Here is a 26,137-nt window from a genome sequence, read left to right as displayed (position 1 = left end):
GTCGCATTTGTTGATCCACCGGCATTTTAATTTCACTTTCTTGGTAGCATATGTCATTCAGATCTTTCTCAAAACACTCAAGAGACCGCGAATTAGAATAACATTTACCTCCTTCTTTTCGGTCAGTGATTTCTAAGAAACGAGTGAACACAATCGCATGTCTGGAAAACCATTTCTCACGTTTTACCTCGCTCACTTTTATTTAATCCAGCTAACAATTTATTAGCTTCGAAGAAGAGTGTTTTAATGGCACTGTCTTGGATATAAGAAACTGTTGGTAAAATTAACTGAAGTAAAGGTAGAATCCTGAAGCGTGATATTAAAGCGTAATGGCACTGTCTTGGGTCTTTATTTAATCCAGCATGCAATTTATTAGCTTCGAAGAAGCGTGTGAATGTCACTGTCTTGGATCTAAGAACTGTTGGTAAAATTAACTGAAGTAAAGGTACCTCTGGAAAGCATAGTGTATTTTTTTCTGAGAATCTTGAAGCGTGACATTAAAGCGTAATGGCACGGCCTTGGGTCTTTATTTAATCAAGCATGCAATTTATTAGCTTCGAAGAAGAGTGTTTTAATGTCACTGTCTTGGATCTAAGAGCTGTTGGTAAAATTAACTGAAGCAAAGGTACCTCTGGAAAGCCTAGAGTATTTTTCTGGGAATCCTAAAACGTGATCTTATGTTGTTGTGTGTAGATAAATACTACACGTTTAATGCCACAAATGAATGCACATTTGATCTATTTGCCAGATAGACGAATATTTAGATGTAAAGATGTGTAGATGTGACTAGACTTAGAACGGTAATTTGAAATTTAAGTATCTAAGTGCAAATATAACAACAACAAGAATAACGACAAAGCAGTACATGAAATAGGAACAAACTTGTGGCATAACAAGGTCCAGCAGTAAAACTCAAAAGCAAAACGACGCAAGCAACAATTAACGAAACGACTTACTTAGTTGAAATAAATTAGCAATGAGAATTATCTAAATAAAACAACAAGCATACTGGCGAGAAATAAATCACTACCACAGTAACTTGATTTTTACATATCCTCACGCAGAAACGCGAACTGAATGGAATGGTTGAAACAGAGCATCACAATAGTAGTTGAATAGAAAGAAAAACAAGGAACAAGCTTAAGGATCGGTTGGATGCAATTGGATCCAGACAGAGAAGATGGAACCAGGTAATATGCTCTAATATTTTCACATTTTTTCCTCATTTTTTCTGCACGATTGCGGATCCTTCTAAATACGAGAGAGAAACTTATTTTTCAGGTTTACTACGGTTGTAGTCAGCTTATTTGAGGACTATTGAAATTCTTCGTGAATATTTTGTAATATTTTCTCGTAATATTTCGAGATCACTAATTGATAACGATTTCACAATAAAACTTAGCTTACGCAAGGAGACAAGTTTATCGGTATATTTTATAGCCGATTTCATGGTTGGTTCCAAAAAAGAAAAAAATGAAAAAAAAATTATTTCATTCAAAGTCATGTTGGTCATAAGAGCGTCGATGGACTGAAATATTATAGCGCAGCCGCTAGAATTAAGCTCGGCGCACCGCAGTTGCTGATGTTCGCTTCTTCTTTTGTTTTTCTCGTTGTTGTCGTTGTTGTTGTTGTTTTTAATTTAGAAGGCCTAATCACCTTGTTTGCTTTGATTTACAGAAGGGTTTCTCGACCTAGAAATTTTAAAATGGCATTGACATTTGTCAAAGGCGTGATACAGTCAGTTTTCGATTATTTTGTGTTGCCGTTTTCTTTCGTTTTTCAAGGAATAAATCATCAGTTATACTGATGGGGTTCCCGCATGCAAACATATATATATATATATATATATATATATATATATATATATATATATATATATATATGTATAGTTGATAATTTATATCTGAGGTCTAAATGCAATGACGATTTCACAATAAATCTTACACAAGGAAAGAAGTTTATCGGTATATTTTGTAACATATTCCACGGTTAATCAGACAGAATCTTACTATTCACTCGTTTCATCATTGTCAAAAGTCATCTCTGATAAAACTGCGGCGAAAAGTTATCGACCTCTCGACAAAATTGTTTCGTCGGACCTCAAAACAACCCTTCACCATATATTTCCTACCTGCAACTAGCAGTGTTTGCAACTCCGCGATCCCAGAAACCTTTGCGCACAACACAAGGATCCGTTTATTAGCAACTCAAACATTTGACTCAACCCGACGCGTAAACAGGGTGGGACTGATAATAGACAGAAGTCTGAGCGCAGATCAATTCTTCAAGGAACAGGATTAAGATGGTCTTCAACATTTTATTTGTCTTTGGTAAGTTAAAATACCTTTCGAAACAACTTTCAAAAGCATCATTGTCGTGTTGCGTTTTTAGCTGCAAAGCATTCGCAGGTCTAGCATATAATTCAAACACCGCGAGGCTATCACTGCGCAAAGATCCATAGTTTGCATTCGAATTTTCATTGTGATATTTGTTTCATCCGTTTTAGTAATGATGTTGACTTCTATACAGCCCTTCCGATGATTTCATCAGTTTGAATGGCTTCGTTTCTAGTTTTTCTTTCGAGTTTTTAGTATTCTTGAGCAGATTATATTTAATGTTCATCGCCCTGAAGCGTGAAGGTTGTATATTTACCTAACTCGCTCGTAGCGTATTTCACTCACAATATTGGCAAAGTTCCTGTTGTCGATCCACCAGAATTTCAACATTTTTCTTTGTTGTTGATATACTTTCCCAGACCCTTCTTAGAGCAATAGAGATTTTGCAAATCGGAATAATTCTTCTCCTTTGTCTTTGGTAAGCGATGTCGAAGGAACGAATCTCTAAAATCGCATGTTTGGAGAATCATTTTGCTCGATTTTATTTCAAGAATGTCACTATCTTGGAGCTTTAAATTGTTGGTGAAATAAACTGAAGTATTAGTAGCTTTGGAAAGCGTAGAGTATCTTCTTTTTTTCCATGAATCCTCGAGCGTCATTTCTTTCCGCGAAGTGCACTGATGATAGCTCTTCACAATGCAGGTGTCTCTTTAGGGAGCATAAACGCTACAAGCTCGCGAACGGTTGTTCAGTATAGGCTAGATTATGAGCTGAGTCGCACTAGAGAGCATTGTTTTCGCGAGTCAGCAATTGGGAACATTTTTCGCAATTTCCAAATTTTGGCGGCGGTTGCATCAAACTAGTGTTCTTTGAACAAAAACGTACTGATTGAAAAATATCACATATATTCACATAAAATTTACCATTTTATGTGAAATTAACTAAAGCAAAGGTAACTTTTGAAGGCATAGAGTATTTTTTCCAAGAATCCTAAAGCGTCATGTCTTTCCGCGAAGTACGCCATAGCTCTTTGTTTGATGACTGCAAAAACAATTCTAAGAAAATATAAAGCGGTTTTCCTTTGATAACTTCCCTGAAAATAGGCAGAATGTGTATAAAGTTCGTCATCCTTGAGCGTCAAGATTGCATGTCTACTTAACTCCGAGTCGCTCAGTTGTGTATTTCGAAATTTCACTTTGTTGGCAAGTTACTTTCGTTGATCCACCGCTAATTCGAGATTTCACTTTCTTGTTAACTTATTTCTTCAGGCCTTTCTTTAAGCACTCAAGGGATCGCAAATCAGAATAATATATTTTCCCTTTCTTTTTGTTTGGTGATTTCTAAGAAACGAGTCTCAAAGTCGCATGTCTGGACAATCATTTCTCACGTTCTACCTCATTGTGACCTTTATTTAATCCAGCATGCGATTAATTAGCTTCAAAAAAGAGTGTTTTAATGGCACTGTCTTGGATCTATGAACTGTTGGTAAAATTAACTGAAGTAAAGCTACCTCCGGAAAGCATAAAGTAGTTTTTTTTTCGAAGAATCCTTAAGCGTCATCTCTTTCCGCGAAGTGCACGATAGCTCTTTACTTGATGAAGGCAAAAAACAATTCAAAGAAACATAAAGACCTGTTTCTCTTTAATAGCTTCCCAGGAAATACGATTCTACGCGAGTTTTGGCTTCATATTATTTCAAGTGAAGGAGGAATTTTTGTTTAACAAAGATCATCGTGTATGCAGTGCTTACTTCGAAACAGCACAAATCATACCAAAACAGCAAAATCACAAATTTCACTTTCTTGGTAAAATATTCCTTCAGAACTTTTGTTAAAGCACTCGCGAGATCGCGTATTGGAGTAATTCTCAATTAGTTATTTCTGGGAAACGAGTCTCAAAATTGCATGTTTGACACAAACTTCCGCACGTTTTTACTTGATTAAGGTGTTTATTTCAATTCAACATGCAGTTTATCATCTAATCAAAGTGCTCTGTGAGCAAACTCGTGAATTGACACATGATTTTTTAGACTATGTTTAATGTTATCTAGTTTAGGGAATTTTGGTTGATTGTCATATCTAGAGTACGAGCAGTAGTTCAGTGTTCGCTAATGTAGCAAAGAAACAAAGTAACGTTGGGATAAGAAGGCATTACAATTGAAATGATCATGCTAGTACATTTGACAAGGTGGATGATGTCCTGTGTTTTAAACGTCTATCATTTTTGTTGCTGGTTCAAAAGAAAAGGTCGGAAGTAAATGTGGGTGAAAAGTGAAATTTACTGTCTTTCGTTGTAAATATTAGAAAATCAAGGCAGTACTGTCTTAATGAAAACATTAACGATTTCCTCTTTATCAAATGAGACAAACGGGAACGAGTTTTGAGTGATATAACTAAGCCAAGCCTGCCACCGTCATTTTGGATCTCCGCCTGGGTAGATTTAAGTCACGTGCTAGGCAACGTATAATCAATAACAAGATAGAATTTCATTTCAGGCCTATTTATCTATTTTGTGGTGTGTAACTTTCGCATTTTAGTACGTTGTATGTATGTTGAATCTTGAAATTGTCTTGAAACTGAAAAGAAGATTGCTCTTTAAAAATTCATTGAAAATCGGTAGCTAAAATTGTTTGTTTAGGTGTTATTTGATTTTCGTGTTAACTTGTTATTTCGTCAGTCGCCGGCACTTTTGTTGCTTCACACAGGAAAAACACACGCGACGAAACTTAATGATCAATTTTGTCCTCAATCTCACGCCATAACAGAAAAAGCTTTTGAACATCTGTAACATCTGCAGTAAGTGATATTTTCAATGAATCTTCGGATTGCTTTCAAGTTCAAGGATTGTAAATTACAATTTTATGAAAAACGAAGGTTGTTCTGTTATTTCAGTGTGAATCCTTGCATGCCTGCCAGTCGCTGGCGCCGCTTGTTGAAACTAAAACGAAAAAAAAAACTCTTTTAAGATTATCATTGGCTACTTTTTCACCCCACCACTATTCTTAGCAACAAAGGTCGCCATTTCGTCTGTTTATTGCTCGCCAAAAACTATCAAATGCACTCAAAAGCCTAAAATCTAAAACAAGTTTACAGGAATCGACCAATCGAGCGAGCGAGCGAGCGAGCGAGCAAATGGCATTCCCCACATCGTATCTATAACTCGCTCTTGCGCATGCGCGCAATTCACGAGTTAAAAAGGAGTGTTTTAATGGTATCGTCTTGGATCTTTACATTTTAGGTGAAATTAAATGAAGTAATGGTACCTTTTGGAAAGAGTAGAGTATCTTTTTTCCAAGAATTCTGAAGCAAATATGTAAAATGTGCGTCATCCTTGAGTGTCGAAGTTGCATGTTTACCTACCTCGCTCACTTGCCTGTTCCGTGTACAAAGTTTTTTGAGATACTTTTGTTGATTCACCGTCATTTTCAAATTTCGCTTTATTATAGACATGTTTTCTTGAACCTTGCTTTAAGCACTCGAGGAATCGCTAATCAAAGTAATATTGCCTCTCTTCTTTTCAATCAGTGATTTCTGGGAGATGAGCCTTTCAATCGTATGTCTGAACAATCACTCACACGTTTTTACTTCACTCCCCTATATTTTAATCCAGTCTGCAATGTATTTTCTACAAAAAGAGTGTTTTTATGGCATTGTCTTGGATCTATAAACTGTAGGTAAAATTAACTGAAGTAAAGGTTCCTTTGGAAGGCAAAGCGTATTTTTTCCAAGAATCCAAATCTGTCATGTCTTTCCGCGAAGCACGCGATAGCTCTTTGCATGATTACTGCAAAAACAATTCAAAGAAACATTTAAAGCAGTTTTCCTTTAATAGCTTCCCTAGAAATGAGCAGAGTTTGAATCATGTTTCTCGTTCTAAAACGTCGCCCGGTTGCATGTGCGCGCTCAGTTGCGTATTTCGATCACAAAATTGGCTGAGTTACTATCCTTGATCCACCTGCATTTTAACATTTCACTTTCTTGCTAACATATGTCTTTAGATCTTTTAATTTTAAAACACTCTAGAGATCGCCAATTAGAATAATATTTATCCCCTTCTTGTCGGTCAGCGATTTCTACGTAACGAGTCAGAAAATGGCATGTCTGGAAAATCACTTCGCACTTTCTACTACACTCACGTTTATTTAATTCAGTATGCAATTTATAATACACAAAATAGAGTGTTTAAATGGCATTGTGTTGAATCCATAAATTGTTGGTAAAAATTGACCGAAATGAAGGCACTTCCAAGTATCCTAAAGCGTCATCTGTTTCCGTGAAGTGCACGATAGCTCGTTGCATGATGAATGCAAAAACAATTCGAAGGAACATAAATATCAGTTTCCTTTGATAGCTTCCCAGGAAATAAAATTATATGAGAGTAGTGGTTTTATAATATTTTAGGGAGAAGTTTTCGTTCAACAAAGGGTTGACTCAAAATCACGCCTAGGCGACTCAGACCGAATTCAAGATTCACACAGACTTAAAGTTCTTCATCTAAATATTCGTTCGCTCCGAAATTCTGAACACTTTATCCAACTTAAAGAACTGAATAAAAGAGGTACATTCGATGTTATTACCATCTCTGAGTCCTGGCTGAACACGAGTATTTCATCGCTGGAGGTGAACTTGGAAGGATACAAGCTCTCAAGACTTGATCGGCTCTACATGGGAGGGGGAGGCGTTTGTGTCTATACTCGCAATAATTTGAAAGCTAAGGTGTAAAAGACCTTTCATCGATTTCCGAGAGAAATTTCCACCAACTCTAGATAAGTCTTCAGTGGAAGAACACAAAATCAATTGTAGTGTGTACAACCTACCGACCAGATGTCTGCCCCCTTAGTGCTTTCGAGGATACCCTGAAACCTACTTACATGCAAGCACTGACGCTTAACAAACCCATCGTGATGCTTGGGGATTTAAACTGTGATCTAAGGAAAGCCTGCGCGGAAAGCAGAGCGTTAAACAATTTGTCGTCTGAAATGAATCTTCAACAACCCATTAAGCATCCAACAAGGATTACAGCTACAACGAAGTCCCTGCTCGATGTTATTTTGGTGTTCCACCCTTAGTCGGTACATGGTAGCGGCGTGATCAACTACTCCATCAGTGATCACCTGCCAGTTTTTGTAGAGCTTAAGGTGAAAGCACCCAAGCCTTCGCCCCACTACATAACAGCACGTAGTTATAAGAACTATGAGCCGGGCGCATTTACTGCTGATCTTGCTAACCAATCAGACCAGCTCTTCTCCATCTTTACCTGCGGTAATGTGGATACCAAACTTAACACTCTCAATGATGTTGTTGGAAGCACGTTGGACTTGCATGCTCCCGTCAGAACAACCAGGATTCGCCATCGCCCTTGTCCATTTGTATCAAGAGGCATTAAACAACTCATGAATACAAGAGACCTACTTCACAGCATTTTTTTTCAGTCTCGTGACCCCTCGGATTGAAGTATAAAGAATCCAGGGATACCATCAAAGAAATTCTGACAGAAACAGAGCGGAATTATACTTTTCTTGAAGTTCAACAAAACAAGAGCAATCCTAGTTCACTCTGGAAAGTAATCAATCGCGTTATTCCATCGAAAAACAAAGAGCCTCAACGAGTTTATACCAAAGACCTGAAGAAGTCGCCGATGAGTTTAATGTGTTTTTTATGTCAGTTGGTAAGACTGCAGCCCTCGTTGCTGGTCATCTTGCAGAAATTCATAACATCACTTGGTCAGAGCAGCCGTTACCATCACCGCCTGCTGGAGATCTTTTTGACTTTAAGCGTGTGTCGTGGGAAGGGGTGCGACGCATTATTTCATCTTTGCCGCTAAACAAGTCTCCAGGCCCTGACAAAATACATACCTTAGTTTATAGGGATTGTCTTCCTGTCATCTTGGGTCCCCTTACGGAGATTATAAACTCTTCTCTCGAGTCTGCTACGTATCCCGATGCGTGGAAATTCGCGGAAGTGATTCCTTTACTTAAGGAAGGGGACCATGAAGTAGCCTGAAATAATCGGCCCCTGTCACTACTTGCTGTTGCTTCTAAGATATGTGACAAGGTTGTTCTCAATCAGTTCAGCGCATATCTTTTTAGCAACGGTAGACTCTCTTCTCACCAGAGTGGAAATAAGAAACTTCATTCGACCGAGACTTTAAGCCTCTTCATGGCAGACCACCTCCTGGAGGCAACGGACATGAAGAACTTAACCGCTTTGACCCTATTAGACCTTTCGAAGGCTTTCGACAGCTTGAATCATAATAAACTGCTTGTTAAACTCTCGTCCGTCGGAGCTTCTCCGCATGTAGTGAACACTGGTTTAAAAGCTATCTAACGGGCCGATCACAGTCAGTTCGGATCAATTCAATCTTGTCAGATCCCCTGCCTATCACCCACGGAGTCCCTCAGGGGGCAATTCTCTCACCATTGCTATTTTGCATTTATCTAAACGATCTGCCTCTTATTGTGCCCACGAAACCTGCTGTCACTCGAATAACATAATATAGTCACACAAGCTTTCCGTGGGTTGTTGAATCAGTATGAGTTTTTATGGATAGGAAATGTAAACACATTTGTTCAGGATAAAGAATTAATGGAGGCCAATGAAAGGACTATAAAAAGTAAATTTAGTCCGATTTCTAGGGGAGAGCTCGAGCGTTTACATTCCGCAGGAAATAAACGTTGAACCACAAGGGAACAACAAAGGGCCGAAATGTGATACACGATCTTTAGAAAAAAAACAACCTGGAATGCATACAAGTCACATGCTAATTTAGGAGCACAAAGACAGTAGTGATACCGCGTTAGACTGATAATCCAACTAGTTGGCACTTTTATTCAAGCAGACAATACAATGATCGCTATCGCCGGTAAGTCTGGCAAGAAAAAAATAAGTTTTGCAAGTGACTGGTGTGGCCCACACCACTCAACGCATCGCAAAGGACATCAGAGCAAGTTCTTAGTTGTTCACTCGAAGGGCGGTCGATTTAATTTCTGAGGCTTGATTCACTGGCGATTTCCAAGCTAGCCATCTTGGACCTCGGCATGATCGCAGTCGCTGTGACACCGTCATGATTAGTATGAATTGTAACAGTTTTGCCACTTTGGCTATATTTTCTATCATTCCTGTTTTGTTCTGTTTTGTTTTTGAACTCGAACTCTAAATACTATACGAGTGTTAGCTATGTTTCATTTTTATTACCAGTAAGTAAGTTAAGTAAGTAAGCTTGCAATCAAACTGTCCATTTCGTTTTCTCTTTGAGGATTTTCGTCTCTGTTCACGTTATAATAACGTCAAGTACGGCGCCTGGCATGTTTATAAAACTTTGTTTGGTTGTTTTGTTGCTACTTCCCGGCTCGCTTGTTTCGAAATTTCATTCCAATTAACGAGAAAAAGCTAGAGAAAAGTCCCAGAAGAGGTCAGCCATAGTCCAGTTTGGAAGATGGCGTGACAGCTATAGCTCAGGTCTATGCTCTATACTCTCATAGAGCACGCTCTTTCGACAAATGACAACACACGTTATATCTGAACTTAATTATTAAACAGAACAGAGCACAGTCAAGGCTTCTCTATTTATTCTATAATAAAGAATCCGTTAAATTTCCCACGCATTACTTTCAATTTTCAAAACAAACTTTGTTTCCAAAGCGAACAACGGCGTCGTCAGCATGCAATAAGCCAATCAGAATCCCTGTTAGAATGGTACAAATAATCTCATTGGGTGTGCAAGACTAAAGCTGTCAAAATGTCAAACCATCAAAGTTCAAAAATCATCAACGTTCACATTCTGCAATAGTTTGCAAACTTAATAGTTCGGCAGGTGGAATTAAACACTTTTGCCCGAAGGTTTTTGAGTCTCTAATACAGAATCTTAAAGTGAAATGTTCAGTGAACTTCAGCCGAATTATGGCTCATAAAAACACGCGAATTTTTTCACATGACAGGTAGAAAACAAACTTTTCAAGGCGAGTGTTTTATGAATGAGCGACAGCCGATTTCACCGGACCATGATATAGTTTCTGAGGCTTGCTTCGCTGCGATGACCTGAGATCGCCATGATGAGCGAGCCGCGATGGACCTCAGCATGATCATATTCGCTCTGACACCGTAATGATTAGTACGAATTTTGACAGTTGTGCCAGTTTGGTTATATTTGTCATCATTCTTGTTTTGTTCTGTTTTGTTTTTAAACACAAAACTTTATAGACTGTGAGAGTGTTAGCTGTGTTTGATTTTTATTACCGTACGTAAGTTTGCAATCTAACTGAGCGTGAAAACCTTTTAAACCGGGACTGTCTATTCTGTTTTCCCTTTGAGGATTTTTCGCCTCTGCTCACATTTTAATAACATAAATTACGGTGCTTGGTATGTTTACAAACCTTTGCTTGGTTCTTCAGTTGCTACTTGCCGGCTCGCTTGTTCCGAAATTTCACTTTCAATTATCGAAAAAAAAGCTACAGAGAAGTCCCGGAAAGGTCGAACAGTACAATTTGGCAGATGGCGTGACAGCTTTAGCTCAGCTGTATGCTCTAAACTCTCATAGAGCACGCTCTTTCAACCAATGACACCACACGTTATATCCGAACATTATTATAATAAAAAAAAAATTTCCATAAACAATATATTTAAGGACTCGCCCGATCGGCCGTTATGGGAAAATCTCAACTGGCATAGCTGTTTCGGCTTCGCTGCTTACTGATTAACATCATTATGGTTAATAAGAAGTTAACTATTTATGTCTTTCTAGTTTTATTCTCTTATTTTTTTTGTTTTGAATTGGATTTAATACAGTTTTTCTCGTCGGAAGCATTGCCACCTTTACTGACGTGAACATGGGCTCCTGCACTTTCAAGGAGTACTTCTGCAGAGGTCGTAAATGCGAGACTTCTTTTTTTAAAGCATTTCAGAAAGACCCAAACGCAGATTGTAGGTAAGTGGGTTTAAAGAGCGGCTTTTCCCAAAGATGTTAGCATGCCGAATACCAAACAGCTGTTGCAACAAATCTGTGGAGCTAGGAATAGCATTTTTTTCCAGGTCTGATTTATTTCTGTAGTTTATTATTTCCGTTCGCCTTACTCTTCTCTATCTTCAGCCATCCTGATTTCTTTTTGTTAGATTTTGTCTTTTTTAAGTTCTCCTTTTTTTTTTACCTATTTGTATTTCTCTCTTTCTTTATTTTCTGTATTTCTCTTCTTCCGCGCCGGAAAAAAATACATCATAACATCACGGCTCGACTCTTGACCATAATAGTTTTTTTCTTGTCCCTACAGCGCGGAGGTCAGCAAAATGAAAAATTGTATGGTTGACGTGACGAAGTTTTGTATGAAAGACCATTTGACCGAAAGCCAAATCAAAGGGATCGCTGACGCCAGCGTAGAGAAAGATGAACTTTGTGACGGAGGTTATTATTTGGAATTCCCCACTACGTCACCAGGCAGTAGCATTTGTTCCGCATCATATGACAATGGTGTACAAAATTGCATTCGATCCTTTCGACAAAAATATATCAAGGACAAATCAGATCCCGCTCTTTGCTCGTAAGTTGAATGAATATGCCTTTATGTCATTGATTGGGAGGGGGGGGGGGATGAGTGAGGGGGGATGGGATTAATGTAACCCAGGGCTAGTTTTTGTTTGCTATCCTTGCTTGAAACATGTGCGATTAATATTGAACCCAACTTCACACCAACCAGGAAGAAAACAGAATACCTTTCAAATTGGGTAAATACACAGCTTTTTTACACAAGTTAAATGTCGCATCACAACGTTATCTTCAATATATTCGCGTTCTTCCTCTCTTCCAATCCCTTGATTGCTATCACTGGATTGTATTGCTTCTCATCCAGCTAAGATTCGAGTCCGTCGTGGTAAACACTTATTTCCTTCCTCCCCTCTCCCGTCGAATTTCGTTCGAATTCTCTGATAATTCACCTGCAGCTGTATTCTTTCGTATTCCTGAGTGGGTGGGATAAGGGTGAGAATTCAGTATATTCCTCAATCACAACTCACAATGGCCAACCGAAGGCTGAACACTTTCTTCTCTTTAAAGAAGCCAGCGCGCTTAACAGTGTGCCACCACTTTACTATTGAGAGGGCGTTTACTTTTTTAAGTAATCTTAGCTTTGTCAATAATTTATTTATCAGAGGATATGCTGAATCAAAGAAGTGTTTAAGGAACCTGATCGATTCTGACTGCAACTACCCAGCCGAAACCAAAAAAATGTTGGACTTCACGTCTTATGGTGTCTACAATCCTTTCTGCACGGACAATCGGGACCCTGGGGCGACCAAAAATGATCAGTGCTATGGCGTGGTGGATGATGACAATGCAGCCGCTGGAACCAAGCCCAACGTATTCCAGACACTGATAGTTGCTCTCTTTCTGTTTTTGTTCCTCTTTAAAGCTTAAAAGTCCTAAGTATCTTGTTCATCTTGATCTACAGAAGATTTTCTAGTCTTCTGGGTTTAGCTTGAACAAAATGCGAAAACAAAAAAAACAAAAAAAAAACGACAACAACAACAACAATGAAGTAGCATTTTTAACATGATCACAGTAGTGCAGTTCACTTTAAAATCTGAATTAGCAACAGTTGTAAAAGTAAACTTTCAGAAGTAATGGGCTCCTGGTTTCAGTAAAATATTTCCTTTCATGTTTTATTATCTTTCATTTTTTTTCTAAGAATAAATCATTTATCGAAGGGCTTCTTGCGAAACAAGTATCAAAGAGTGTGTTTTGGGATTACTAGAGTTAAATTTGGAAACTTTTGTTAAAGGCTTGTTCAATTTGATTAAAGATCTCTTCAGTGAGGATTATATTTCTGTGTACGAGTAAACTTTTTTCGTACGACTGTTTCGTGTTTTCTGTGACAGAGGACAGATCCGATCTCAGCTTTTTCATTTTGCTTTTCTTTCCTTCATCTACTGACCTGTGACTATGGCTGTTCTACCTTCTCTTCTTCAGTATTTTCCATAATATTTGTCCAGCGTAAGTGGTCGCACCGAAAAAGACAAATCCAACAACTGACACCCACAGTAAGGCCTCATATTTAACCGTCAAACGTGAAAGCTACTCCCACTGAATGGGAAAGTTGAAATTTAGAGCATCACAACCCGACAATGATTCGACTTAAAAGTAACACAACTGTTGTCCGGAGACGGACGGCAGAGCGAGTAAAGCGGTAAAACGTTTTTTTGAAATAATTGCTGAATGCATACTGTTAATTATTGAATCGTTTGTTTTGAGTTATCCAACTAAGGACTCACAGTGTGAGTTATAAAAGCAAACTGAAACACTCAACGTGATGAAGGGAAGGGGTCCATGCCACGACCGAGTTCGTAGAGAGCGCTTGCTTGGATCTAGAGTTCATGCCCTCTTTCCGTGATGTCATCCGCCATTTTGAATTGTTAGGCAGATTAACAATGGACTTTCCGTCTCAGACTCCGGTTATTTTCTCTCCGTTTCCTGTTTCCCGTGTCCCATTTCTCTTTCTCCTTTTCTCGCTTGCGATTCCCGTTTCCTGTTCTCCATTCTCTATTTTCTCTTCTGCTCTCTCCGCTCTCCGCTTTCCTTTCTCCCTTTCCCGTTCTCCGTTCTCCGTTCTCCATTCTCCGTTCTTCGTTCTCCGCTCTCCGCCCTCCGCCCTCCGCCCTCCGCCCTCCGCCCTCCGCCCTCCGCCCTCCGCCCTCCGCCCTCCGCCCTCCGCCCTCCGCCCTCCGCCCTCCGCCCTCCGCCCTCCGCCCTCCGCCCTCCGCCCTCCGTCCTCCGTCCTCCGTCCTCCGTCCTCCGTTTTCGATCCGTTCTCTGACTGATCATTACGTAAGTTCTATTTACAGTCTTTTCCACAATGTTAATTAGATTAACAATGAGATTTTAAGGTTTGGGGTTAGAAAGTGTCTTCGCATGCGAAAATAGCGTGTTGAAATATCGATACACACACTTGTCGTGTTTATCATGTCAAGTCTCTTAAATTACTATTGATTCCGACAAACTTCTTTTCAAAGAAAATACCTAATAAATAATGTGTATTTATTTGAAATAAATATATAATTGAAAAAATATTTTAGATGGTTGAAAAAAGAATCAGGTCTCAAACATAAATAAATGGTTCTCAATGTTTCAGGCGTTTCTGAGTTTTCACAGTTTTCATTCTCGAGAGCTAAATATCACTGCATCCCTTTCTTCAAGCTCACGCGTCATCGATAAGAGAAGACACTTGCTAGACTAGATGGATTTAGCGCAATTAAAGCAATGCTGGAATGTGCTTCATGCGTTAACATTAATTCTTGCAATAATCAAAGTATATGAAACGAATGCTTCTCTCAGCTTGTGTTCCTGATCATCGCGAAGGCTTGGGTGCAGGTTTGGGACAAACTCAAATGGCCTTAACTTGACAGACTTAGTTTTACCTCAGTCATCTTTATTTAATCCAGCATGCAATTTATTACCTACGAAAAAGAATATTTTAATGGCACTCTCTTGGATCTATGAACTGTTGGTAAAATTGCATGAAATAAAGGTACCTCTGGAAAGCGTAGAGTATTTTTTTCTAAGAATTATAAAGCGTCATCTCTTTCCGCGAAGTGCGCAATAGAACTTTGCATGATGACTTGAAAAACAATTAAAAGAAACTTAAAGAGCAGTTTCCTTACAATAGCTTCCCAGGAAATACGATTCTACGAAAGTTGTGGCCTCATATTATTCCAAGTGAGGGAGGAGTTTTCGTTCAACAAAAGATCATCGTGTATGCAGTGCTCACTTCGAAAGGGCTAAAATCACACTAAACAACGAACCAACTGTGGCTTCTTTGTAAAAACCTTACTCTAAGGTGGCAATAACACTTAGAGGATCCCTTTTTCGCGTCGAAGAGATTGAAAAAAACCGAGCTAATATACGTGGAGGAAAATCGACATACGGTATTGTCAATGAACCCTGTCACGCAGACCAAATAATCACACTCAGAAAATAACTTGCAACACTTGAATTTCGTGATCTAATGATGTTGCATTTAGTTAAATATACACGTTTAACGCCACAAGATGAATACACATCATCTATTTGCCAGATAGACGAATATTTAGATGTAAAGATGTGTAGATGTGATTCGACTGAAAGTAGGTAATTTGAAATATAAATATCTAAGTTCATTTATAACAACAACAAGATTAACGACAAAGCTAAATGAAATAGAAACGAACTTGTAGCGTACCAAGGTCCTGTAGTAAAACTAAAAAGCAACACGGCGCTACCAAAAACTAACGAAACGACTTCTCTCTAGTCTTTACGATGATTTCGATGTTTTCTATGGCTTTGCTTCTAGTTTTTCCATCGAGTGTCTAGTTTTCTTTAGCAGATTATGTACAATGTTCGTCGCCACTGTGCATCAAGGTTGCATGTTTACCAAACTCGCTCAGTTGCGTATTTCGTTCACAAATTATTTTTCAGATTGACATATTTCCTCAGAACTTTCCTAAAGCGCTCGAGAGATCGCAAATCGGAGTAATAATTTCCCCTTTCTTTTCGTTGAGTGATTTCTAGGAAACGAGTCATAAAGTCGCATGTCTGGACACTCGCGTCGGAAGTTTTTACTTTAATTTAGCCGAATTTTTTAATTCAGCATGCAGCTTATTATCTTCACAAAGAGTGTTTTGATACCTTTGTCTTAGATTTACCGTTTTAGGTGAAATTAACCGAAGTAAAGGTAACTTTTAAAGGCATAGAGTATTTTTTTCCACGAATCCCTAAAGCGTCATGTCTTTCCGCGAAGTTCGCGTAGCTCTTTAGTTGATGACTGCAAAAACAATTCTAAGAAAGATATAAACAGTTTTTTTTGATAGCCTCCCTGTAAATAAGCAGAATGTGTATAATGTTCGTCATCCTTGAGCGTCGAGGTTGCATGTTTACCTAACTCAGTCGTTCAATTGGGTATTTCGACCATAAAGTTCGCTGAGTCGTATTTGTTGATCCACCGGCATTTTAAAATTTCACTTTCTTGGTAGCATATGTCTTCAGATCTTTCTCAAAACACTCGAGAGACCGCGAATTAGAATAACATTTATCCCCTTCTTTTCGGTAAGTGATTTCTAAGAAACGAGTGAACACAATCGCATGTCTGGAAAACCATTTCTCATGTTTTAACTCCCTCACTTTTATTTAATCCAGCTTACAATTTATTAGCTTCGAAGAAGAGTGTTTTGATGTCACTGTCTTGGATCTAAGAACTGTTAGTAAAATTAACTGAACTAAAGGGCCTCTGGAAAGCATAGTGTATTTTTTTCTGAGAATCTTGAAGCGTGACATTAAAGCGTGATGGCACGGTCTTGGGTCTTTATTTAATCCAGCATGCAATTTATTAGCTTCGAAGAAGAGTGTTTTAATGTCACTGTCTTGGATCTAAGAACTGTTGGTAAAATTAACTAAAGTAAAGGTACCTCTGGAAAGCATAGAGTATTTTCTCAGAATCCTAAAGCTTGATCTTATCTTGTTGCGTGTAGATAAATGCTACACGTTTAATGCCACAAATGATGGCACATTTGATCTATTTGCCACACAGACGAATATTTAGATGTAAAGATGTGTAGATGTGATTAGACTGAAAAAAGGTAATTTGAAAGTTAAGTATCTAAGTTCAAATATAACAAAAATAAGAATAACGACAAAGCAGTTCATGAAATAGAAACGAACTTGTGGCATAACAAGGTCCAGCAGTAAAACTCAAAAGCAAAACGACGCTAGCAACAATTAACAGAACGACTTACTTAGTTGAAATCAATTAGCAATGAGAATTATCTGAATAAAATAACAAGGATACTGGCGAGAAATAAATCACTACCAGAGTCACTTAATCCTTACATATCCTCACGCAGAAACGCAAACTAAATGGAATGGTTGAAACAGAACATCACAATAGTAGTTGAATAGAAAGAAAACGATACAAAATCGTTTCGCAGTTATTTGACAATAAATAGAAATGCATATTCTAGTAGCTACAATGCGGATTGAGATTTGGATGTGATAAATGTAAGCCTTCAGATCACAACATTCAGACTTATATTTACTTGGAGCAAAGTAAAGCACAGTTCTCCGCTCTTAATAGGTGTGTTAGCATTTGTTCGACGCTGAATTACTGGGTTAAAGAAAACTCCAACCTTTCATGAGAGAACTTTCCGAAACGAGAGATATAGCGAACTTTTGTCCTCTGACTTTTCCCGATTGATGAATCTATTTTAAGCGGTCTAGCTCAGTAACTGGTGTAAAATCAGTGTATCACGATATTTTTCTCTTGAATCAATTTCATATACGCTTAATTTACACTGCTATCAATTTGGACATCAAAGAAAAAGTGCACAGAAACAGGGCCAGACTGAATAACTTTTTACCACATTGATATTAAACTGAACTGCAGTTTTCAAATCACTCTTTGTCCTATGAATCTCACAATAACACTAAAGAGCTTAAAGGATTTCTCCACAAGGTGCAAAGAGTTTTGTGCTTGATTTACACTTGAGGCTATGCTAGTGACACTCATGTTGTTGAGTCATCTGAGAGTTAAGATTTAGTTGAGCCAGGGAACTTAGTTATGTCTGAGAAAGCCGTCTGAGTTTCAAGATTTCCTGGTGTCAAAGAAAGGTTCTTAAATATTCCCCATTCGTGAGATATAATCTTAAGGATCAGTTGGATGCAATTGGATCCAGACAGAGAAGATGGAACCAGGTAATATGCTCTACAGCTCATCTATGCAGACAGGGTGATGCAACAATAGAATATTTTCACTATTTTTAGGCAAATTTTTCCTCATACCAAGGCTGAAGATGTGAAAAAGTACAATAAACAGTTATACAAAATACAGCTATGTTAAAGCTAATATTGGATAGGTTTGAGTATGATATCCATTAATTATTGATGCCGAGGTCTGTGTTATCTGCCTGATAGGAAAAATCACATGCCAATTTTATAATATCATGGTGAAACTTTAGGTAGCTTTGTACTCCACTAAAATTGGGATTCCTTCCTTCCCTTCACATTTGCATATGAAAAACTTAAACTGTCAAAAATAGTACTGTTTAGAGTATTTTCACATGGCAAACAGTTTGTATGGCCTCCAAAGGAAGAGATTCAAGGGAGAACTGGACTTATTCAGTGGGGTTCCACCTTAGTTGTTCTCTCTTGCTATCAGTGTATACTAAAGTGCCTCATGCAGTCAATGTATGTCTAATTTCCTTCGCCGAAGCCAATCAAAGACGTCTTTTTTTTCCGTTTGCCAAACCGTAGCAATTTAATGTCTTGATCTTTAATCCGTTGATTTATGTCACGACTGAATTTATGTGTTATAATTTGCTAATCTTAAACAACTTATTTAACGTCTAATATAGTGGGAAGCGATTTCCTGGCTACCAAGCAAAAACCGTTGCAGATAAGTATATTATTTATATTTGTAATTAGTAAAGTGATGATTCTGACTTATTGATCCAAAAAAAAAACATCACTTGACCCTTTACTTGTTTTTTTGTTTTTGTTTTTGTTTTTTTTTAACCTGAAAACACCTCTCCAGCTAGCTCTCTTGAAATGAGTTTTCCGAGAAACAAGTATGCCCTCTGTTGCATCGCTTCTCCTCTAATATTTTCACATTTTTTCCTCATTTTTTTCTGCACGATTGCGGATCCTTCTAAATGCGAGAGGGAAACTTATTTTTAAGGTTTGCTGCGGTTGTAGTCACCTTATTTGAGGCCTATTAAAATTCTTCGTGAATATTTTGTAATATTTTCTCGTAATATTTCGAGACCATTAATTGATAACGATTTCACAATAAAAAATTAGCTTACCCAAGGAGAGAAGTTTATGGGTATATTTTATAGCTGATTTCATGATTGGTTTCCAAGAAAGAAAAGATCAAAGTCATGTTGGTCATAAGAGCGTCGATGGACTGAAATATTATAGCGCAGCCGCTGGAATTAAGCTCGGCGTACCGCTGTTGCTGATGTTCGCTTCTTCTTTTGTTTTTGTCGTTGTTGTTGTTGTTGTTGTTTTTAATTTAGAAGGCCTAATCACCTTGTTTGGTTTGATTTACCGAAGGGTTTCTAGACCTAGAAAGTTTAAAACGGCATTGACATTTGTCAAAGGCGTAATACAGTCAACTTTTTTCGATTACTTTGTGTTGCCTTTTTCTTTCATTTTTCAAGGAATAAATCATCAGTTATTCTGATGTGGTTCACGCATGCAAGCATATATATATTAGATAATTGAGGTCTAAATGCAATGACGATTTCACAATAAACCTTACACGAGGAAAGAAGTTAGTCGGTATATTTTGTAATATATTCCACCGTTAATCAGACAAAACCTTACTCTTCACCCGTTTCATCATCGCCAAAAATCATCTCTCATAAAACTGCTGCGAAAAGTTATCGACCTCTCGACAAAATCGTTTCGTCGGACATCAAAAACACCCTTCACCATATATTTCCTACCTGCAACTAGCAGTGTTTGCAACCCCGCGATCCCAGAAACCTTTGCGCACAACACAAGGATCCGTTTATTAGCAACTCAAACATTTGACTCAACCAGACGCGTAAACAGGGTGGGACTGACAATAGACAGAAGTCTGAGCGCAGATCAATTCTTCAAGGAACAGGATTAAGATGGTCTTCAACATTTTATTTGTCTTTGGTAAGTTAAAATATCTTTCGAAACAACTTTCAAAAGCATCATTGGCATGTTGCGTTTTTAGCTGCAAAGCCTTCGCAGGTCTAGCATATAATTCAAACACTGCGAGGCTATCACTGCGCAAAGACCCATAGTTTGCATTCGAATTTTCATTGTGATACTTGTTTCATTCGTTTTAGTAATGATGTTGACTTCTATACAGTCTTTCCGATGATTTCATTACTTTGGATGGCTTCGTTTCTAGTTTTTCTGTCGAGTTTTTAGTATTCTTGTGCAGATTATGTTTAATGCCCATCGCCCTGAAGCGTGAAGGTTGTATATTTACCTAACTCGCTCGTTGCGTATTTCACTCACAATATTGGCAAAGTTCCTGTTGTCGATCCACCAGGATTTCAATATTTTTCTTTGTTGTTGATAAACTTTCTCAGACCCTTCTTAGAGCAATCGAGATTTTGCAAATCGGAATAATTCTTCTCCTTTGTCTTTGGTAAGCGATGTTGAAGGAACGAATCTCTAGAATCGCATGTTCGGAGAATCATTTTGCCCGATTTTATTTCAAGAATGTCACTATCTTGGAGCTTTAAATTGTTGGTGAAATAAACTAAAGTATTAGTAGCTTTGGAAAGCGTAGAGTATCTTCTTTTTTCCAAGAATCCTCGAGCGTCATTTCTTTCCGCGAAGTGCACTGATGATAGCTCTTCACAATGCAGGCGTCTCTTTAGGGAGCATAAACGCTACAAGCTCGCGATAATTGGTTGTTCAGTATAGGCTAGATTATGAGCTGAGTCGCACTAGAGCGCATTGCTTTCGCGAGTCAACAATTGGGAAAATTATTCGCATTTTCCAAGTTTTGGTGGCGGTTGCATCAAACTAGTGTTCTTTGAACAAAAACGAACTGATTGATTCGTACGTCAATCATAAACTCGTCTCGCTGTTTTGGTTGACGGTTGCGCCTCTTGTGCTGGCTAAAAAAAAAGAAACTCTAGTGCGAACTGAGCCTATGTTGGATATAAAAGTCTCGCTTGTAATTTTGTATTTCACGGTGACCTTTGGTTGCAGTTAAACGTTTGGGTGTCAAGTCGTATTTTTTTAGGAAATAGCATGGTTTCTAGGGATTTCAGTAAAAACACGGCGAGTGACATTTGAAATTCACCAAAATATCACGAGCAGCAAAGCGGCGAGTTGTACATGGAAGCCCTGTCATGAAGAACAGGTCACGAAGAACAGGTTGCACTGGGAGAAAGTCATACAAACGCGAGAAGCTACGGAGGGCTTGCATGACTTTCTCAAATTCTCCCAGTCCCTTCTCCCTTCCTCCTCGTGTTTAGTTGAGACTATGTAAACAGAAAACATCTGGCCAAATTGGTAAAGCTATAAACAACGTATTCAGTGATAAGGTCCGACTGTTCAGCTGTCGTGAGAAAACCACAGATCTCGGCATAGCTGTATTGACCTCGCCACGTACGTAGAGGTAGTCAACATGTACAATTAATGTATTTCAATCAAATAATTTTAATTTGACTTTTATTTTTTTTTTTGCTTTTATACAGTTTTTCTTGTCGGAAGCAATGCAGCCCTTTCTAACGTGGGCTCTTGTACTTTCATGGAGTACTACTGTAGTGTTCGTAAATGCAATACTGCTTTTTATAAATCGTTGCAGAAGGACCCAAAGGCAAATTGTGCGTAAGTTCATTTGAAGAGTGAACGTTCTTAAGGACATAAGTCTGCCAACTGCCAAACAGCTGTTTGTATAGTATCTGTTGGGCTACGAGTGGAATTTTCCTCATTTGTTATTGATGTCTTACATTTACCGAACTCCATAGCCATTCGTTTCGCATTCGTTTTTTTGTAGTTTCTAACTGTCAGTTCTCTTTACTAGTCTCTTCTCCATCCTTCGCCATCCTGATGTCTTTTAGTTGGTTGTTGCCTTTTGTTAGTTTTTCTCTTATCTTTAGCTGTTTTTCTTTTCTTTTTTCAAATAAAAGCCAGTCTTCAGCCCCACATAAAATATATCAAAGCATCTCAATTTGGTTCGACTGTTTGACCAGGTTTTTATCTTGTTCGCATTACAGTGTGGAACGTAGCAAACTGAAGAATTGTATTATCTACGTGATGAAGGTCTGCGTTGAAGATTCACTGGAAGAAAGTCAGGTCAGAGAAATCATTGACCAGGCCGTGACGGAAGAACAGCATTGTCTGGATGGTTCTTTGGAAATTCCCACTATGCCGCCAACCGACGGATCGATTTGTCCAGCATCATTCAGCAGTGATGCAGACACTTCCCTTCGATCTTTTCACAAAAGTTTGCCAAGGACAAATCAGATCCCGCTCTTTGCTCGTAAGTTTAACGTATATACATTTTTACAATATACATTTTTTTTACATTTTATACACTTTATATAGGTGGGGGGGGGGGAGGGGAAGAAAGGTGTGCGGACTAAAGGAGCGCGACACTCGTTCTTACAGCTTTACTATGCATGCAGTAATCAGGTTGCTTTAAAATAAAACAAAAGGATCACAGAGGTTTGGGGAGGGTTATGGGCACCCCACGACCGCCCTCCCCCCCTTTCCCTCTCCCCCTCCCTACTACGCCCTTGAACCTACATTTATAAATGCTAATCACATATTTATTTCTCTGGTGGCTATGGAAATAGCGTCTCCCTCAACATACTCAGGGACACCACACAATTAATCTGACGGGACCCAGTGAATACTTTCCGCTCTATCAAGAGGCCAGCGCACCAGACAGTATTGCACTACTATATTCTTTAGAGGACATTCATTTTTCTAATTTATTTATTGCTATTTTTTATTCATTTATTTTTTTAATAAACGTTATGAACTTTGTATCTTCCAGAGAAAATGCTAAAGCAAGGAGGTGTTTAAAGAACCTTATCGATTCTGACTGCAACTTCCCCTCCTACATTAAGGAAGTGTTGGACTTGAGTTATGGTGACTACAATCCTTTCTGTGCAAACAATCGGGACCCTGGGGCGACCGGAAATGATCAGTGCTCTGGCGTGCAGGATAAGAGCGGTGATGCATTGAAATATTTCAATGCAGCCGCTGGAATCAAGTCCGGTGTACTGCAGACGATGATGTTTGCTTCCTTTTTGTTTTTTTTCGTTTTCAAAGTTTAAAAGGCTTTAGCCCCTTGTTTGTCTTGAGTTACAGAATAGTTTCTAGACTTAGAAAGTTTAAAATGACATTAGACACTTTTCAGAGCGTGTTTCAGTAAAATGTTTGTGTTAGTTTTTGGTTTTATATTGGTTTTGTTTTCTTGTGTTCTTCTAGGGGTAAATCGTCATTTATAGTCGGGGTTTCAGCATGACAAATATGAAAGATTTTTTTTCCTTTGCTAATTTTTATAATATTGATTTCGCAATAAACTTAGCTTAAGCAAGGAGAGACAAAAGCGAACACTTCCCTCCTATCAACATCGCAAAATTCCAACAACATCGAAAAAATTGTTTACATGTCTGGCTTTTTCGGTGTTCAAAAAAAACCCTTCGCCACTTACATATTTCCTTTGCCACCCACCGATCCCCATAATATTTGCTTGCGCATGACACAAAGATCCGGTTACTGGGAACTCAAACATTTGATTCAAGTCACACAGGAAGGGACTCTCGTTAGACAACCAGTCTGAGCGGAGATCAACTCAACAACGAACAGGATCAAGATGATTTTCTTCAAGATTTTATTCGCAGGTTGGGAATAGTATTCAAACACCGAGAGGACTCCGAGAGGCCATCACTGCGTGCAAAGAAAGAGAGTAGTTTGCGGTTCAATTTCTAGGAAACGAGTCTAAAAGTCGCATGTCTGGACAATCCTTTCTCACGTTTTACCTCACTCGCCTTTATTTAATCCAGCATGTAATCAATTAGCTTCAAAAAGAATGTTTTAATGGCACTGTCTTAGATCTAACAGAGCCGGAATCCGGCCTGACTGCGATCCCTTTTTCACGTCGAAGAGACTGAGCTAATGTGTGCGGAGGAAAATCGAGAAAGTATCGTCAATGAACCTTGTTTCGCAGACCAAATAATCACACTCGGAAAACAAATTGGAACACTTAAATTTCGTAATCTAATTTTGTTGATAAATACTACAAGTTTGACGCCACAAAATAAATGCACATTTAATCTATTTGCCAGACAGACGAATATTTAGATGTAAAATTGTGGAGATGTAATTCGCCTGAAAATAAATAATTTGAAATATAAATATCTAAGTTCAAATATAACAACAACAAGCTAAGAATAACGATGTTTACATTCCACAGACTCTATGGCTAAATGACCGGCAGCCGGTCAAGATTCTCAGATACAGGTCGGAAATTTTTCTGAAAAAAAATTAACAAATGGAGGGAACAACAGAATCCAAACTATTATATGTCTATGGTAGAGGAACTGCTAAGGTTACCGAGGACATTCGTGAATCGCTTGTCTAAAGCTTGGTTTTCGCAGGGCTCAGAAATAGCACCATGGATGTTAACACTGCGTGAGTTTGACTGCTAGTCACGGTTTTAAAATTTCTAATTGCCCGGCAGCTGGAAATTTTTCTAAGAATTTTCCCTGATAGGAATAAATGCATGTCAGTAGTGAAACTTTCGGTAGCTTTGTACTCCCGTAAAATTTAGGTTCTGTCCTTCCATTTTACATTTATATACGATAAACCTAATAGCGGAGCTCGCAGAGCGTAGCCCCATAACTATACGAAATAGTAGTAACCCATCAAGGCAAAAAAATTTGGTTGTACGACCGTACGACCGTATGACCGTACGACCGTACAAGGTGCTACTTTTAGCATGCGTGGCCAACTGTACCACGGGCATTATCTTAGCCATTACGTAATGAAAGGGCGAGGGAGAAGGTAATGCGCAGGCGCGATTGCGTGCGTAACTTGGCTACCTCATTAGTGTGCGCTAACAGACACCGTCAGATGACGATAAAGTGCCATACTCGAACGTCGAGCTGCAGTGTAGCGTACTGCGGGCACACGGTTAGGCATTGCACGAGGGCTTCACGTGAGCTAATAGATGAAATTTGCCACCCGCGTTTTGAACGGGAAATCAAACTGGTCAGGATGTAGTTGAACAGTAATTCTCAGTATTTTGCAATTTCTAAACAACTCGTAAGACAACAATACCGGCAGAGTTTAAGCTTTGTCAACCGGAGGAAATTGTTATAATTCAAGTTCGTGGAAAGAAGGTTTTAATTGAAAATAGGCTGGATATAAAGAGACAGAGCGAGCAAAGAAAGCAACAAGTAAACGGCGTAAAGAGAGTCCAGAAAATGGCGCAAGAAAGTTACAAAGGACGCCAAAATAGGCAGAATACGGCGAGAGGAACACGAAAGAGAACAATAAAGGCATAAGTAAAAAGGTGAGTTTCTACCGAAGAGCAATACGAGAAGGAAACTGACAAAGTCGCTTCTGAAAACAGACTGAAAAGAGGTCGTCAACAAAGAGAAGCGAACCGCAAAGGATCCGCGAAAGAAGAGGAGGTAAGTCGTGTCCTATCTGGGTTTTCTCTTACGCTAAGACAAAACATTGTTACATTGACTCTGGCATTCATCGCCTACAAACTCTTACGCAGGTTCATCGCTCGAATAGTATTGCATAGAGTTCGTTTTCTTCAAGTTATTTCTTGTCCTTTCTTTTGAAAGTTTAATACAGTCCTGGTTTTATGGGAAAAGAAGTTATTTTACGTATTTTGTTTTGCCTGGAAAGTTTTCAAACAGCGAGCGCAAGTTTCTCCTTTTTTTTCTCTTCAGTTGATTATCGCAGGATTTACTCTATTTATTTGAAAAATTTGCGCTTTGCCGAAGATGTGTTGTTTTACCCAAAGAACGAAGTGATGGCCTTTCCCAAAATTAAAATAAAATGGGATTGAGTCAGCGATGTTCATGTTTACATTAAGTCTGACGCGGTAATTTGATTTTGACGATATTTTCATGTGAAAACCCGTCAAACATCTGAGAATCAAATTGCGGACCGCAATTATGTGGTGCAAGCAAACTCACAGGTAAATTGGAGATGGTTCAACAGCGGGATGAGTGAATTTAATTTTTTGGTTGTCGTACTTTTCAGCGCTATGTTTTCATGCTTTCTACTTGATTCGTTCGAACTTCAGGAAATGGTTTGTGTCAC

The 26,137-nt window shown here is 38.6% G+C and overlaps 2 protein-coding genes across 3 annotated transcripts in view; both read left to right on the top strand.

The window, feature by feature from the left end:
* Positions 1 to 1,165: 1,165 nt before the first annotated feature.
* Positions 1,166 to 13,142, top strand: LOC149045599 (uncharacterized). 2 transcript variants are annotated; one of them, XM_089207882.1, is made up of 4 exons: positions 1,166 to 1,190; positions 11,119 to 11,257; positions 11,598 to 11,864; positions 12,472 to 13,142. In XM_089207882.1, exons 1-4 carry the CDS (start codon positions 1,181 to 1,183, stop codon positions 12,734 to 12,736), a joined length of 681 nt encoding a protein of 226 aa, XP_089064008.1. In that variant the 5' UTR covers positions 1,166 to 1,180; the 3' UTR covers positions 12,737 to 13,142. The 2 variants fall into 2 exon arrangements, with proteins under 2 accessions (XP_089064008.1, XP_089064006.1); XM_089207880.1 differs by lacking the exon at positions 1,166 to 1,190 and adding an exon at positions 2,177 to 2,330.
* Positions 13,143 to 19,856: 6,714 nt separating this feature from the next.
* LOC149045596 (uncharacterized) overlaps positions 19,857 to 26,137 on the top strand; it is a 42,298-nt gene continuing 36,017 nt past the window's right edge. The window contains exon 1 of the mRNA XM_089207879.1: positions 19,857 to 19,990. Coding sequence (XP_089064005.1) covers positions 19,963 to 19,990 — 28 coding nt within the window. The 5' untranslated portion in view covers positions 19,857 to 19,962. The remainder of the gene's footprint in view (positions 19,991 to 26,137) is intronic.

Source organism: Pocillopora damicornis, chromosome 5 (genome assembly GCF_964200805.1).
Source record: "Pocillopora damicornis chromosome 5, jaPocDami1.2, whole genome shotgun sequence".
Lineage (NCBI taxonomy): Eukaryota > Metazoa > Cnidaria > Anthozoa > Scleractinia > Pocilloporidae > Pocillopora > Pocillopora damicornis.
The sequence above is the reverse complement of the archived record's forward strand: the minus strand, read 5'-3'. Positions and strand labels throughout refer to the sequence as shown.